Source organism: Mytilus trossulus, chromosome 3 (genome assembly GCF_036588685.1).
Source record: "Mytilus trossulus isolate FHL-02 chromosome 3, PNRI_Mtr1.1.1.hap1, whole genome shotgun sequence".
NCBI classification, from domain to species: Eukaryota; Metazoa; Mollusca; class Bivalvia; order Mytilida; family Mytilidae; genus Mytilus; species Mytilus trossulus.
The window spans coordinates 57,259,728-57,275,901 of record NC_086375.1 but is presented as its reverse complement, the minus strand read 5'-3'; the positions used below and the strand labels follow the sequence as shown (position 1 = coordinate 57,275,901).

Sequence of the window (16,174 nt, the reverse complement as noted above, 5' to 3'; positions counted from 1 at the left end):
TCCTCCCCCGTAATTCTTTATCAAATATATTTATTTTGAAATGGAAAAAGCTAAGAAATCTTAATCTTATTAGTGGTCTCTATGTTATCTCGTCTTCATTCTCTGACATATTCTAGCCTGCCCTTTCATAAAATAGTGATTTTTTTAGTGTTCTATAGAACTTTCGGAAAAAAAACCCACCTGATAACCGTTTAGACAAAAAAAAATGTGTTGGAGAAATCTTACATCAAGTGATTCCTAATAGCTATAAGATACATTTTTCTTTTACAATACAACTTTTAAATCTTACGGGAAACTATTCCAAGCTTTCACTGTAACCTCGCTCTAACTTATCCCCATCCCCCCCAAAAAAAAATAACCCAACCAAACCCGCAATACTATTGTCATTCTTAAAGTCAGCACTCAATTGTTCACAAACAAATGTGTTTTAAGCTGCTAAAGACATTATTCAAACGCTCAGAAAGTCCTTTGTTCTATATTTTTGCTCTCCATTTTTATACAAAACCTTTTACATTTTTATTTTATGGGTTATTGTTGAAGGTCGTACGATGACGTATGGTTGTTAACACATACTTCCTTTGGTTTCTTATGGAAATTTGTCCATTGACAATAAACATACCACATCATCTACTTTATATAAGTATTGTATAAATTACAACGTATTTTGGTGATCTTGCAAAATGATCGTAATCAAGAAAATCGTAAGCATATTTTCTTATCTTAAAATGGGGCAAGAAGGGTTCCATTAACAGGCCAATAAATAAGATTACAGTTAGTTAAACAAAAATAATTAAAAAATAGGGGTATTTTTTCTCTCATAATAACAGTAAACTGATTCACACCAATGTCAATTTCAAACTAGCAGACAACAGCTAGTAAGTCAATAACAGTACAGCATCAATGATCTTGAATATATGCCACTTTTAACTAAAATATAAAAGCACAGAACCAGGACATAGGAGCACAGAACCAGGACCGTTTTTCTTATCACCAGCACAGCGTCAGGACAATTCCGTTTGACGAACTTGCACGACTTTTGCAATATAATATTGTTGTAATATACTTTGCATGGTACTTATGACACTTCAGAGAAAAATTAAGCAACAAAACAGTCGTTTTATTGCCGTTCTGATACAATGTAAACAAACCCACCAGCACAGAATCAGGACCCACCAGCACCCGTCAGGACCAAATCACCAGAACAGTACGTTCTCTCGCAGGACAACCATACCCACCGTGGTATGCATATTGACCTGAGCGTAACCCTTCTCGTAAAATCCGGTGATCGCAATACGCATGGATCTGTCATTAAAATAAACAATTATCTGATTGTACATGTTAAACACGTGCTCAATGCCCATGGTTTTTGTTATGTGTTTACTATAAGGTGACAATCGGCAAACTTCGGCTTTAAAACGCGGTATTTAATGAGCAGCCATATTTGTTAAATCATAACAGACAGAGAGAGAAAAAGATTGCGATTATCCATATCTATTTGGGTAAAAAATGGCAAAATCGTGCACAGAACTATAAGTTTATGATATATACATGAATTGGTTCAAGAATTGGATAAACATTATTTTTCACAACTCACTGGTTTCAAAAAAAGTAAAAACACAAAAATACTAAACTCCGAGTATGACTTTAAGGAAACACTTCATTTTTATAGAACAAAAACATATTACATTCCATTTACTCTACAGATGAGTAAACTTGGTATATAATAATAATAGGTTCAAACAACATCGACGAGCTACGTTCTTCTATTTGATTGTTACGTTATGTTCAATAGAAAATATAAGTAGCTGTATTTTGTCTTTTCGTATATCAACATCGTTATGTCACAAGTTGCTTTCAATGAAGAATTTTAAATTTGTCCTCAGTATCCTATGATCTTTGGCCTTGTTAAATCATACTGTATATAGCAATTTATCGCACATACTATATTATCTTGACGATTTTTTCTTTTTTATTGTATCTGACATCAATTTCATGCTTTCAAGTAATCCATCTCCTGTTTTTGCACTAACGCCATTTACGAACCATTTTCTGTTTGTGAGCTGATGTAAACCCAGTTCACATGATATGTTAGATTTATTAAGGGCATCTGGAAAAGAAAGGAGTTCTTAGTTTGCTTTGATACAAACGAATCATTATACTTCAAAAATTATTTTTTGTGTAAAACAATTTTATGCGTAACTCGTGTCTTCAAAAGATTCGAAAGAGGTTTACTGAAGGTTAAGAAATAGCTTATATAAGGTAGATACTATGACAATCTTCCTATATTAATCAACAACAATTGCTTCCTTATTTAAATTGGGAGACGTCAATTTGTTATTGTCATATCTTACTTCGTTCGACGAAGTCATCTATATCTTGTATTTTAATACTTTTACTCTTCGTCTTCCCACTACAATAAGTTTCAGTTCATTGTTTTGTAAAGTCCATTAATCAGAAAACCACTTACAATGTTTTATACAAATAGCGTCAATAAGGAAGGTTTTTTTTATCATATAAGATATAATAAGTTCGGTGGACCAGTAAATTTATCCCTTTTTTTTTCTTCTTTTTAAAAAAAATATTTTGAAGATTCGTCTATTTGGCTTAAGGTTCATCATAAGGAATTGAAAAATATGGCCGTGTTTACACCTTAAAATTTACTATGAGTACAAACAAAGCGGTACAACTAGGAATGTTTTAATGCATGGCAGGAACTAGATATACAACAGTTATATGAAGTATACGTTTCAAAAAATTAGTAACTTACCTGGATTTTGATGTCCAGTTTTTTCCAGTCTGCAGAGGATGACAAAATAAACAAACACCCGAGTTTCATTTGATACGGTCCACTCAGTTTCACAGTTTAAATCACATATTGTCTGCAGATGTCTATTGTCCATCTATTGTCCATTTAAATGAACACTACTCACAACATGCATTATATGAGGGAGATTCTCAAACCTCTTTCCCAACTTAGTTTATTTTGGCACCTTCTGCAGGAACGAAAAAAACTGGAAAGCAAAATCCAGTAAAACAAAAATGCATTTAAAATCTATATATCTAGTTCCTGCCATACCTTAAAACTTTTGCAGGTGCATAGTTTTGTCTGTACTCAGAGTAAAATTTGTGGTGTAAATACGGCCATATTAGCCAAAAGGTTATGCTGAACCTTAACGGACTTCTTTAAATCTGTTAAAACTGCATTAAAATGATTGAATTGCTTCTTCTTTTAAGATGATTAAATTACATTTATAGCTACATTTTACGACAAGTAAGTGCATCGTTAGAGGTATTTAAGTAAGCGTAACTAAATTAAAACATATTAGGATGGATTTGGCTTTTTCTTTTGGTCCTTTTTTTGTCATACAGCTCTTCAACTGTTTCAGTTATTATACACACTTGTCTTTCAAATATTTGCCTTTGTGTGTGCCTGGAGGAAGTAAATTCAGAAAAGCGCTTTGGACGTATGGAATTATAGAGTGTTGTTTCTATTTGTATGTATTGCACTTGGTCGATACCAACTCTGGTGAACTATCAGTTACCGAGTTATCATCAGCTCAATCGTCAGTACTTTGGTACTGGCAAAATTTATCACAAACCTTTCTAAGATTATCCGTTTATAAATTTATCAATTATAGAGAACTAAAGTTTCAACTCCCTCAGGCAAAGTTGACCGTATTTGGTTATTTCCTTTATGTCCATGTGTTCATATAGCTCCAATTCAATTTGTCTCTGTTTTTATACATCTATGTTGTTAACAATATTAGTCTTTGAGCATTCCGGATGTAGGTTAATCCAGAAAAGAACTCCGGACGCCAGAAATTTATGATGTTTTTTGTTGGTTTTTTTTTCTAAACCAATTCAGTTTAAACATACAAAATGATGAAACATGTGCAGTTTTTCCATACATGGGTTGGGGGTAGGGGTGGGGTGGGGTGGCGGGTTATTGGCAAAATATGTCCTTTGGCTACCATGTCCATTTTAAACTCACTAATGAAAACATCAAATGCTTTACTCAATAAAACTGACATACTTTGAACATCCTGTTTATTAGCTAGGATTCCTATTGGAATATTTGCCGCTGTTTCACAGTTCACTATGTACAGGTGTAGGGCTTCTTTCGCCTCCTGTAGTCTCCCTTTATCACTGCTGTCAACGACAAATAAAATACCTGTAACAAACTAAATAGATTCAATTTTAATGTGTTAAGATGCAAAAAAAAAATAGTTTCGTTTACTTCTGAGCAGGTATTACAAGAGTATCGTTGCAACCTTGAACAGTGGCAAAGCAAGTTATTTCGGAGTCAACAAACATTTGGAACAGTCTTTGAAAGTCGAATTTCACCTGTAAGTCATCGACTTTTAGTGTCGTATGCAGTGTACATTTTATTTGATTGATGATTTAATGAATCGTTCCGAAATAAAGGCAACAGTAGTATACCGCTGTTCAAAAATTGAATTGACTTCTAAAACGAATTTGATAAAATACGTAGTTTTGAAAACAATCCATCATAAGGCACTCACCCGCTGCATCTCTATAATACTGCTTCCATGTTACTTTTACTTTTTCCCCACCACCAATGTCAAGCAAATTAAAATGAACGCCCTTCAGTGGGTGTATTGTGTTAATGTTAAATCCGATAGTTGGCATCGTCACACTGTTTCTATTTTGAATCTTGTACAACAATGTCGTTTTCCCTGTAATTATGATAAGTCTTTTAGTTCAATTATTAATGCATAGTAGTTGTTGAAATATTTGGTTCAGTTCAGACTGATTGAAGTATTGTGACTATGTTTAAAATATTACCTGCATCATCTAAACCAAGCAGAAGAATCGTCAAAGGGTTTGACCCTTTAAAAAAATTCTTTTTTGATGAACAAATTCCCATACTTCATATTATCATCTGAACTATTTATGTAAAACGTATTTTTTTATGTTTGTTAAATATGTTATAATACTTTCAGGATGTAAAATCTTCAATTATGAATGATCTCTTCCTATTGGAGGTATAAAGTTTAATTCATAATGATTTATTGTGTATTTATACAGATACTCAGTTTCCTTATTTGTCCATATATCGCTAAAGGTGCGAACGTTACAAATAATCAGCATCAGCCTTCAGTAAAAATAACTAGTTGTCTGTTGCCTATCGTTTTTTACAAAATTAATCATAAACGCATATGCATTTTATGATAAATTTTGTCTAATTATCTTTACATTTGGTTCGGAGATTCAAAAATCTCTAAACAATACGTTTAACATACAATTATGGCTCTTCGAATACATCAATATCCAATGACAGATTGTCAACCCGCTAATAGTGTTCCCGAATAGGGCGCTTCTAAGAGGTCACTTTGATTGTTTGATTATTATACCTTATATATAATTATGATAAATATTCCAGACTATTCATTGAATAATTTAGTTAATTTTCATGTTATAAGTTATTTCTGAACATTTTGAGCGCTGATGTTAGGAGTTTTTCAGATATTCAGCAGGCTGGATTATCTATACACCCCAATACATCTTTTTTATTTGGAGGGGTAACGGTGGAGTTGTCATGGTGTTTTCGCCGTTATCACTTATATTCCTGGTGAAGGTAAATCCAGGATAGCGCGTCAGATGCATAAAATCTATGAAATGTTGTTTTCATTTTTTACAGCACTTAGTCGATTTTTCTGCTGTGCACTATCAGCCCCTGAATTTATCGTCAGCTGAATATTAGTCAGTTACTTGATGCTGACGTGATTTAGTCTATAACATTTCTATCTTAAATTATTCTTGATAAAATAAACAAATATATAGAAAGAAACTATGGTTTCCACTCCATAAGGGAATGTTACCTTAGATTGATTTGGCTATTATTTGTCGGTCCTATTTGGTCATATAGCTGTTTTGGATCCTTCAGACACTTGTCATTCAAACATTCGGCTTTTAGAGTTCCTGATGAAGGTAAATCACAGAAAAGCGCTTGGGGTCCATGCTTTATAAAGTCTGGGTTTTTTTCTGTTACATTTTTTAAACATTTTCTCGGTGTATAATATTTATTAGTTGATAAATCGAAAACTCATAGACACGGCATATTCTCTGGATTGGTGTTTTTGAGAAGTGTTTATATTCGGCCATTCGTCAGAAAACGTACTACTAATGCAATTTGAATACATTTCCCATAAATCTGCTTGAACGGAAAAACAATACTCATATTTTTTTTTTTTAAATGTATATGTTGTTATCCACAGTAAATCCCTTCATATCTTCTAATATGTAGCCTGTAATTTAGTGGTTGTCGTTTGTTTATGTGTTACATATTTATTTTTCGTTCATTTTTTTACACGAATAAGGCCGTTAGTTTTCTCGTTTGAATTGTTTTACATTGTCTTATCGGGGCTTTTTATAGCTGACTATGCGGTATGGACTGTGCTCATTGTTGAAGGCCGTACGGTGACCTATAGTTGTTAATGTTTGTGTCATTTGGGTATTTTGTGGATAGTTGTCTCATTGGCAATCATACCACATCTTCTTTTTTATATTATTGAAAACAAATACGTAAAGCAATCAAATAGTGTTGTTATACCGACTAAAGTCGTGTAAAAGGTTTCAGTGACGTTCCTTATAATTAATATATTGATTGATCGATTAGTGAGTGTTTTACGCCACATTAAAATAACGTATTTCTGTATTGCAAAATACAAATAGCATCGTTATTTAGTATTTAAACGCCAATTATAATTGTAGAAAATGAATCTTGGACTAAAATATCAACATCCAACATCCTATGGGTTTAGTGTTAAGACATCAGTAACAGTCAGGGGAAAACATAACCTTATACAATTTAAAAAAAACAGGTATTGGAAGATTGTTGAAACGTGAATGTGCGCCTATATAATAATAATAAATATTCGTTTGGATTCAATTTACTGACAATAAAACCAATATCTGTACCAATGAAACAAAATACTCAAAGATTCAAGTAAAGTGTTGATTTAGTGTTCATTTTAATAAGTGTATTTAAAGGATAGATAAGATTACCCGGATCGTATCTACATTTCTGAGCTCTGTGTACAACATCTCCGTAACATAGGATGTGCTATCCCGTTTGTTATCTACAGGTCCATTCATTCGTCCAGTTTGTTTTCAATTTAGGATTTTTGTTGTTTGATTCTTTCAGCGGCATTTGTAGGCATTTAGTTCATCATTGGCTTTAGTGATGTGTTCTGAGTGACTATCATGTTAGTTTTAGTATATTTGATTACTTATATCGTTGTGGATCAATTACGGTCACCTTTAATGTCAAACACACATCCGGTTATTTCCTGATGGCTTCTACCATTGCTATCATGCTGTCATTTAGTCCATTCCCGGTTGGGGCACTTGTACCGTTTATAAACCAACGTCTGTCCCTCACTTCATGCAAATTCAAAACATTTGCAATTTCTGATGGACAAATGGCATCTGTAAAAAGTAAATAATGAAGTTGATGAACTCTTGTTGAATTTGGAACAGAGTAACATTTTTATTGTCTGTCAAAAAATTGAATAACAAAAATAACGAACTCCAAAGAAAATTGAAAACGGAAAACCTTTATTAAATGACAAAATCAAAAGCGGAAACACATCTAACGAATTGAACACGACTGTCATATTTCTGACTTTGTACAGGATTTTTTTAAGAAACTGGTGTATTAAGTATTTCTTTATAGCTAGCTTGATCTCTCACTTGTATGACAATAGGATACCACAAATTAACAACTATGTGCATAGGTTGTTTAAAACATAGAAATAACCCTTAAAAATAACTTTATTGTATAGGGATGGAGAGTACAGCTTTCACAGAATTTGTACTTGACATGAACAATCTTTCGAACCACCTGAGAGAATCCTCAGTTTTTGATGGCGTTGTAGATTCTCAGTTTCTATAGATTGGTTTGCTTTTGGTTTGACCCGCCTGGGAATCGATTTTAAACGTAGTTTTCTCTATAAAAAAGTCTGACACTAGGAAGTCATTCTTTTATTTTTACTCTGAATCGATCATTCTTAGCTTTTACTTTAAAATGTAAAGTGTGTGCTTGATAAGAAGCAATTACAAATTTTAAAGTCTTTGGTTTTCAACAAGCCAGAGATAAGAACCTAGGATATTTCGCACTTGAAGTAGGCATAAGTGTATCTATGTAGAGTTTAATGCTTATAAGATATCACCAGGTATGCACATGTTTCATTAATGTGTGTACAAAAGAAATGTCTTTAATTTGAAACCTTGATTCAAAATCAGTTAAATTTTGGCATGCTAATTTAGTTTCAATATTCTTGAAAATGTATTTTATTCATGTATTATTTTTAATGCATTTCTTTTTATAAAAACGTAGATTAATCATATTTAAAATGCAAATTTAGTTTTTGTAAAAGTAATTTTATTCGTATATATATATATATATATATATACGAGTCTAAATTGAAAACTACGTATATATATATAAAACGTCTGAATAATAGTCAACGATTTTCCCCACGAGGGCGCTGGATCGTTACAAATAACGATACATGTACACAATAAAATTTAGGCGTTTATATATTAAATTACGAGAAAGTTTGGGACGTTAATGGTGAAGTGTGTTTACAAAGTCTCTTAAAAGATAACTAAGTAATAGAATTATATGTACATCGTGTACATTTAAATGGTATTTTACATAGACAAATAACTTTATAGATATAAGATACTAACTAGGAAGGTCCTGTTTATTAGCCATAACAACCAGTGGTACTTCTTTCAATATTTCAAAGTTAGGTATACGATGCAATATCTCTCTCGCTTCATTCAGTCTATCTCCATCATTGCTATCAACAACGTATATAATACCTACAAAATAAACTTCAGATCAGTAAACATCAAAGATTAAAATGACAATCTGAAATAAACCATTCAAGTCAAGGTAAAGCTTCCTATCATTTACAGTTTGATACATGTAATCTTCCTAGTAATAAATAGTATTTGAACTGTTCATATTAAGTGTTAACAATTTAAGTTATCCAGAATTACCAAAAATAAGTGTGACACGACATTCCTTAAAGATTTGAAGTTACCAGAATGAACCATTGAGTAAGAATCCTTTTTTCTTATCTTTGTTTTCCTAAAATAATATCTGTATTGCACTTTTCGTTGCTATTTTGACAAATTACTCAACAGCAGTTGGCCGAGTATCCCTGTGAATTAGTCACTTGATAACCAGGGAATTTATTCAGTGAAATCATATCTCTATGTAGTTGGTTAGTTTTACAATTCAGAGTGTTTACATAGATCTCAGACATACATTTTACAAAAAATATATTGTTTCCTGATACGGAAAGTGTACAGTTTTGCGTAAGAATCCTACACAAACTCAATTGAGCCAGAATACAAATACCTAAAAAGAAAAATCACAAAAATACTGAACTCCGAGGAAAATTCAAAACGGAAAGCCCGTAATTAAATGGAAAAATCAAAACCTCAATCACATCAAACGAATAGATAATAACTGTCATATTCCTGACTTGGTACAGGCATTTTCTTATGTAGAATATTGTAGATTTATGGCTAGCTATACCTCTCACTTGTATGACAGTCGCGTGAAATTCCACTATATCAACAACGATGTGTGAATAAAACATATAGATATAATAGACAAAAATGTCAAAAATAGACATACCTTCTGTGTTTGTAAAGTAATGTACCCACAAAGGAATCATTTTTTCCTGAAAGGAGATGTCCCATACTGTAAAATTGATCCCTTCAACTGGAGTAATAGTTTCAACATTAAATCCAATCGTTGATATTGTCTGGACATTTCTGTTGTATTTCATCTTATATAAGATTGCCGTTTTTCCTACAAGCAAATACAAAAATATTTGTTTACTGTCTCTTCTGATGTATGAAATGTTGATGAAATAGACATTTTTTTTCTGTGAACAAAAAGAATGTCATTGATTTTGATATTAAAATAAGAAGATTTGGTATGGTTCCCAAAAAGGCAACTATCAACTCGTGACCAGATGACGTAAATGTAAGCAACTATAGGTAGCCTTCAACAATTAACAAAATATATAACGTATGCTATAAAAGGTCAAACTGACAAAATTTCAGGAAATGTTCGGCTTGATTGAAAAACCAAGGATCTAACTATACAAATCCTTGAAAAAAACAAAACAATAAAACAAAAACATAAACTTTTAACCTAGAATTACAAATTTTATTCAAGAGTTGTACCTTGAGCGCCCGTATGAATAATATCTTACAACCTACAACTCGGATGCGTAAAATCTGAAGAGTAATAAAAAAAAACTCTAATGGTGGCTTACCTCAATAGATATAAGCAATTCCCCAAATGTTCATGAAAATTTGTCAAGACATATTGTCCTAAGTGTTGACCACAGACGGAAGGACAACGGTATACCAAAATAAAGAAACTAAAAATGATTTAGACCTTCAGATCGATTACAGCATATTTTGAACATTCCAAAGTCCTTTTCAAATGCTTACTTAGGAGTGTTATGGACTTGTACATATAACCCCGTGAAATTCCGGTATTAGTCCGTGAACTTCGGCACGGGTTACATTAAAGTCTGTAGGTCTATAATCGACACAATGTTGCTTTCAACACAAGACCGTATAGTATATATATACAAATTTGATAACACAAGTTTACAGTTCTAAAGATAGGGGAAGACTGCCCCAGCATTAACAGTTTACAAAACAAAAATTAAATCAAAGATGAGGGTATTAAAAAATTATAAAAGGTTCTTATAAAATATAAATATACTTACCCAATATTATGTAATATAATATGATTATTGTCCTCCGGCTAAACTTTATAAAATAGCGAAAATTGCTTTTGTAGTTCAAGTGCTAGATACATGTATTATCTCCCACACTTGTGACAGCCATCGGATTAAGTTGTAAAATAGTAACTCTATAATCTCTGTTTATTTGAAATATTTAAAATCAAAGACACTTTTAAAACAAGAAATGTTCAACTTTAAAAGACTAAAATGAGAAATATTCAATTTAAAATGAGAGTTCATATATATATATATATATTCAATTTAAAACGAGAGTTCATCTAAAGCACTTTGAGAATTATTGTACAAGTTCGTGAAGTCACTTTTCTTCTGGTTATATACACATATACACATAGCTTTCAATATTAAATACTAATGGCTTAAACAAACAGAACCGGTAATGTCCTTACCTCCACCGTCTAAGCCAAGCATTACTATTTTGTATGAAACAGGTTCCCGTAAAGAAGGAAACCAATATGATTTAGACAACATTGATCCCATGGTATATCAATGGTAATGAATCTTTTTGGCATACAAAGCAAACAAAAACGTCTAACATGGTATAACTGACGGATCTATTTTAATTCTAAAAATAGAAATGATACAATAACTATATTTATAAATACATAGTTACAACGTTCATATGTTTAAATTTAAATAGCTTGACAAAATAGAGGAGTATTCTCACAAAGTATCGATTGTAGTGTTTTGCTTGGATAACTGCTAACGTAAAAGGAATTGGAATCAGTTTTTTAAAAGACACTATTGGCAGAATATTCCATCCTTTTTAGTCACGGAAAACACCACCCTGTCCCCTTCGAAAATTTAAAGCACATATTTTGTAAACGATTGAATAATGTAAAGATATATTTGGACTGGAGAAATATCATTTAAGTGACTGTTTTCGAAACTTTTCCTTCCTTTCCTTTACAGTCATTCGGTTGCAAGTTTTCTTGATTTATAATATTAGATGATACATCATAAAACTTTCTTGAGAAGGACAACATTTTAATCTTTGTCACCATTTCTACAAGTTGCAAAGCTGAATATAAGTCTACTTAAATTAAATAATTTATCAAAGTCCGCTGTCGATAGCCGAAGGTGTCATAAGGCTATATGTGTAGTGAAGCGTTATTCAGTGTTATTCTAATACCAGGCGCGGATCCAGAGGGGGGATTCCGGGGTTTGGGACCCCCTTTTTGGGACGATCAATGCAATTGAATTGGGACATGTAATTGGAACCCCCCTTTTTTAAATGGCTGGATCCGCCCCTGAATACGTACGGTTTGAGACTCAAATGATGCATATACAACCTACCAGCATGCTTCATGAATCGTGTTTGTTCATCAGTACCATTCTCGTGATGTTGGCCAAATTGCAACTGTATAAACTCCATGCTTTTTCAAGTGCCTGCGGAAATTTTTGTTATCAAATGGTTTACAATATCTTTTCAGTTGACGTTGTATTTACTTCACCTGTTTTAATCAAATTATATTTTTCCTTTTGTCTTAACATTAGATATAATTTCTTGACACTTTTAATATCTAGCTGTCTGGATAAGAAATAAATATTGACAGTTATTCTTTATATGTGTTTCATTTCATCGTCTTTTATTTCAGTAATGTTCTGAAACGCATGGGTGGAAAGTCCTCGAAAGTTGATGAATTATTCTCACACTTTTCAGAGTTGGACAAAACTCATTTAATAGTGATTGGATTACACAATGCGGGTAAGATTAATTTATAGCAAAAGTATCATAATTAACAAATTATTTCAAGCCAATGGTATCTCCCAACTTCAGAACACATGACACATGTTACTGGAATAGTGTCATCAGATATATTCTCCTATGGTCTTTACTGTCGTGTGGAGACAATATAGTGCCTCCCCGTGCTTTAGGTTTGTGCTCTTATAATATACTACATTATGGAGTCTGTGCCCGAGCGAGAAGACCTGTTGGTGACCTTCTGATGATGTCTGTTCTATGATTGGTTTGTTGTCTCTTTGACACATTCCCCATTTCCATTCTCAATTTTATCCCTATACTACACCCAAATCTAAAAAGGTTGAACTACACAACTGTAGTTATTTATCATTCGATTTACATTAAATATATTTTTTCGACAGGTAAAACAACCATTATGCGAGGTATGGGTTTGCAATCCAGCTTGAAGAATATTTCCCAGCTAGGAATGCCCATACTTACAGCAAAGGTTGGTAAAAATGTCCACATTACAGCATGGGACGTTGGTGGACCTAGAGAGTTACGGTGTATGTGGGAACATTATTTCAGTGTATCTAAAGGTAAATCAATAAATTTTCGAACATTTTGCATAGGATCCTTTTACCTATAATACAAATATAACAAGAGTTAAATTCAGTCTACCGAAGACCTATACAATAAGTTCGATAGCATCAAGATTGAAAGAAAATAAATATTAGTATTTCATTTTAAATAAATAAAAAATCAGTAATTTTCCAGTTATCCGATAATTTTGTTGAGTTGATGAAAAGAAAGAACTTCATTACGCTTATGCATTTGAATATTCCTTTGGTATCTTCGCCTTTTTTCCCCTTTGCTTATTTCATTTGAAATGATTGAATCTGCAACCATGTATTAATTTTGAATCGTATAAATATATTCAGGTATAGTGTTTGTAGTTGATAGTACCAACAAGGAAACATTAGCAGAAGCTTCTATGGAACTAAATATCATTCTGAGTAAAAAGATATTAACAGGTGTTCCTTTAATGGTAATGGCAAACAAGCAAGATCTTCCCGGTAATTTTTACAAATATATAAAAGAAAACCAACAACATTCAAATAAGAGTCAACATCGGTGTTTTGTCATATGCTATAATATACTAGATATTACTTTATAAACAAACAATGATCAGCTGCAACACATGCACACAAAATATTCAAAACAATTAAGTGTAATTTAGAAAGTGAACTGTGGACAAATAAACAACATTGGATATTATATTAGTTTTCTAAATTCGTATTGTACAAAACGTATATGAAATTATGTCTATAGAACAAGAGGGGGTAGTAATCTTATTTACTGCAATACACTCATCTTCCGTATTTATTTAACGAGAATACAAAATTATAAAGAAATCAGAAATAAGATATGAATTTCAATAGGGATAAATATTACAAATAACTTATTTCCCGTATATTTTTATTTCTGACTACACATTATGTTTTGATCACATTTTAAACAGCACTTACGTATACGCTTGTTAAACTTTACAATACAAACTTAGTGCATTTTAAAGTATTTTTTGTTTTTGTTGTTTATTCAAGATACGTGTAACTCTTGTTGTTTTTGTTGTTGTTTTTACTATTAAGATACATAGATAACAGTTTAAATTATTTATTTTAGAAACGATGCCTATTTCTGATATTTCAACAAGTCTGCATCTGTATGACTTGGACAGAATGTGGGACATAATAGGAACCTGTGGTATAACTGGAGATGGCGTTTATGAAGCCATGAAAGGAATTAGTGAAATGATGAAAATACGTCAAAGAGAAACTAGATAATAGGATAGATCATGTGGAAATGAGTCGAGAGAAAACTAGATAACATATAGATGATGCATGTATATTCGAAATCCAGAAAAGGGTAGTTGCTTTTAAGATCGGAAGTTTGTGGACGGCTTAATACGCGATGTGCATTTGGTAGATCAATGAATTGTTGAGAAAAAGAAAATAATAATTCTTTATAAAAGGATGAACATGTGTGACTGTAGACCAGAAACCAGCTTTTATAAACTTTTAAGTCATAGGCAAAAAGAGTTAAGTAACTATATAAGTGTTTATGCTTTTTCGTTTGAAATGCACCTGTATTTTTGTTTTACAATCTGCACTAAAACAGACTCAAGATATCACATTTAAAACTTGCTTTACATATTCAACGAAAATATTATGTTTCACTTTTACATGTAAATAACATGTAAAAATGTCTGAAAATAAAGCTACACAAAATTACTTTACTTAATTCACAATTTCTGTATTGCAATAAACTTTTTTTTCTATTTTTGCGACATTTGTGTTATCACCAATGTAGTAGACGTCACATAACGTATGTATAGGCAAGGTCAAACCGGAAAGTATCAGATATTTATAACTATGTTTAATAAAATTTATTATACGTTAGTTCCTTGAGTGAAGTGTATACACATAGTTATAAATACACGGATATATATATATATGGTCAGTAGCATGTAGTGATTATTTGTTATATACAGTGAATTGATATACGTTTCTTGGATTTTCCTCCAAAGTTCGGTTGAAGAGGGGGACCATGAATATAAGCGTTCAGAAAGTAATTAACAAAAATACCGAACTCCAAGGGATATTTCAAACGGAAAGTCCTTTATTAAATTGCCAAATTCAAAAGCTCAAACACACCAAACGATGTGGAATACAACTGACATATTCCGGACTTGGTACAGACATTTCCTTATGTAAGGAATGGTGGGTTAACCCTGATTTGATAGCTAGCTTAACCTCTCACGTATATACCAGTAGCATAGAATTTCATTATATTGACAACAATTTGTAGGCAGAACAATCAGACATACCACATCTTCTTTTTTATATACAAGGTAAAAATGTCAAAATTCGTGGAGACAGACTTCAATAAAATACAATATAGATATTACAGTTAGAGTAAAAATACGGTAAATTGGTATACATCATAAATTGGCATACATCATGTACAAATAAGTGGTATATATATTAAAAATCAGGTATTTATATCAATAACAGGGGGAGGGACTATGGGTTCTCAACATAAATTCCTGTCCTCATACACCTATGATTGAATCGACACCAGTGTGGACAATTCGATAAATTAAACAACTCTAACAACGACAAAACATTAACACTTATTTTTCAAACGTACTGTTTAGCGACATTTTAACATTGCCATATGTGCGAGAGATTTTGCTAGTCATAACAATAGGTTCAACAAACCATTTATTTTATTACAATTTCTTTTACCATGTCAAGAATATGTCAGTTGTTATCAAATAGTTCGTTCTATGTATGTTTCCGTTTGTTTGTGTAGCAGTTCAGTGTCTTTGTTGTTTGTTTCTTATCCTCTTATAGATAATGTGTTTCCCTTGATTTTTGTTTGTGACCCGGAATTGCTTTCTCTTAATCGACTTATGACTATTGAATAACGGTATACTACTGTTGCCTTTATTTAATAATTTTAACAAGTACTCAGATCAATAATGTCTGTTTTACAAACAACAGAAACTCTAGTAAAAACAATAATCACAAAATATTTAATTTGCCAATATATAAACCATGACTATATTTCAATATCAACAGAAATTCCTCATGTTCAA

General features: G+C 32.0%; 2 protein-coding genes across 5 annotated transcripts; one reads left to right on the top strand and one right to left on the bottom strand.

Annotated features, from left to right (window-relative positions):
• Window positions 1–911: 911 nt before the first annotated feature.
• LOC134711941 (uncharacterized) lies at window positions 912–11,373 on the bottom strand. 4 transcript variants are annotated; one of them, XM_063572965.1, is made up of 5 exons: window positions 11,219–11,373; window positions 9,680–9,856; window positions 8,719–8,853; window positions 7,283–7,452; window positions 4,595–4,697 (listed from the first exon to the last, which is right to left on the bottom strand). In XM_063572965.1, the coding sequence occupies exons 1-4, from the start codon at window positions 11,307–11,309 to the stop codon at window positions 7,307–7,309; spliced, it is 549 nt and encodes a 182-aa protein (XP_063429035.1). In that variant the 5' UTR covers window positions 11,310–11,373; the 3' UTR covers window positions 4,595–4,697; window positions 7,283–7,306. The 4 variants fall into 4 exon arrangements, with proteins under 4 accessions (XP_063429033.1, XP_063429035.1, XP_063429034.1 ...); XM_063572963.1 differs by lacking the exons at window positions 7,283–7,452; window positions 8,719–8,853; window positions 9,680–9,856; window positions 11,219–11,373 and adding exons at window positions 912–2,107; window positions 4,034–4,171; window positions 4,807–5,280 and having other exon boundaries at window positions 4,524–4,697; XM_063572964.1 differs by lacking the exon at window positions 4,595–4,697 and having other exon boundaries at window positions 7,031–7,452.
• A 1,043-nt stretch (window positions 11,374–12,416) lies between these two features.
• LOC134709576 (ADP-ribosylation factor 1-like) lies at window positions 12,417–14,807 on the top strand. The gene is made up of 4 exons (XM_063569741.1): window positions 12,417–12,537; window positions 12,936–13,112; window positions 13,455–13,589; window positions 14,197–14,807. The coding sequence occupies exons 1-4, from the start codon at window positions 12,444–12,446 to the stop codon at window positions 14,355–14,357; spliced, it is 567 nt and encodes a 188-aa protein (XP_063425811.1). The 5' UTR covers window positions 12,417–12,443; the 3' UTR covers window positions 14,358–14,807.
• The last annotated feature ends 1,367 nt before the right edge of the window (window positions 14,808–16,174 follow it).

Bases quoted from the DNA above. Each gene is read 5' to 3' on its own strand.
- LOC134711941 (XM_063572963.1), bottom strand. From the start codon at position 4,888: ATGGGAATTTGTTCATCAAAAAAGAATTTTTTTAAAGGGTCAAACCCT. The intron at 4,698-4,806 runs GTAATATTTTAA...TCATAATTACAG, and splicing joins GCTTGGTTTAGATGATGCAG to GGAAAACGACATTGTTGTAC. The intron at 4,172-4,523 runs GTGAGTGCCTTA...AGTTTGTTACAG, and splicing joins GTATTATAGAGATGCAGCGG to GTATTTTATTTGTCGTTGAC.
- LOC134709576 (XM_063569741.1), top strand. From the start codon at position 12,444: ATGGGTGGAAAGTCCTCGAAAGTTGATGAATTATTCTCACACTTTTCA. The intron at 13,113-13,454 runs GTAAATCAATAA...AAATATATTCAG, and splicing joins TTATTTCAGTGTATCTAAAG to GTATAGTGTTTGTAGTTGAT. The intron at 13,590-14,196 runs GTAATTTTTACA...TATTTATTTTAG, and splicing joins AAACAAGCAAGATCTTCCCG to AAACGATGCCTATTTCTGAT.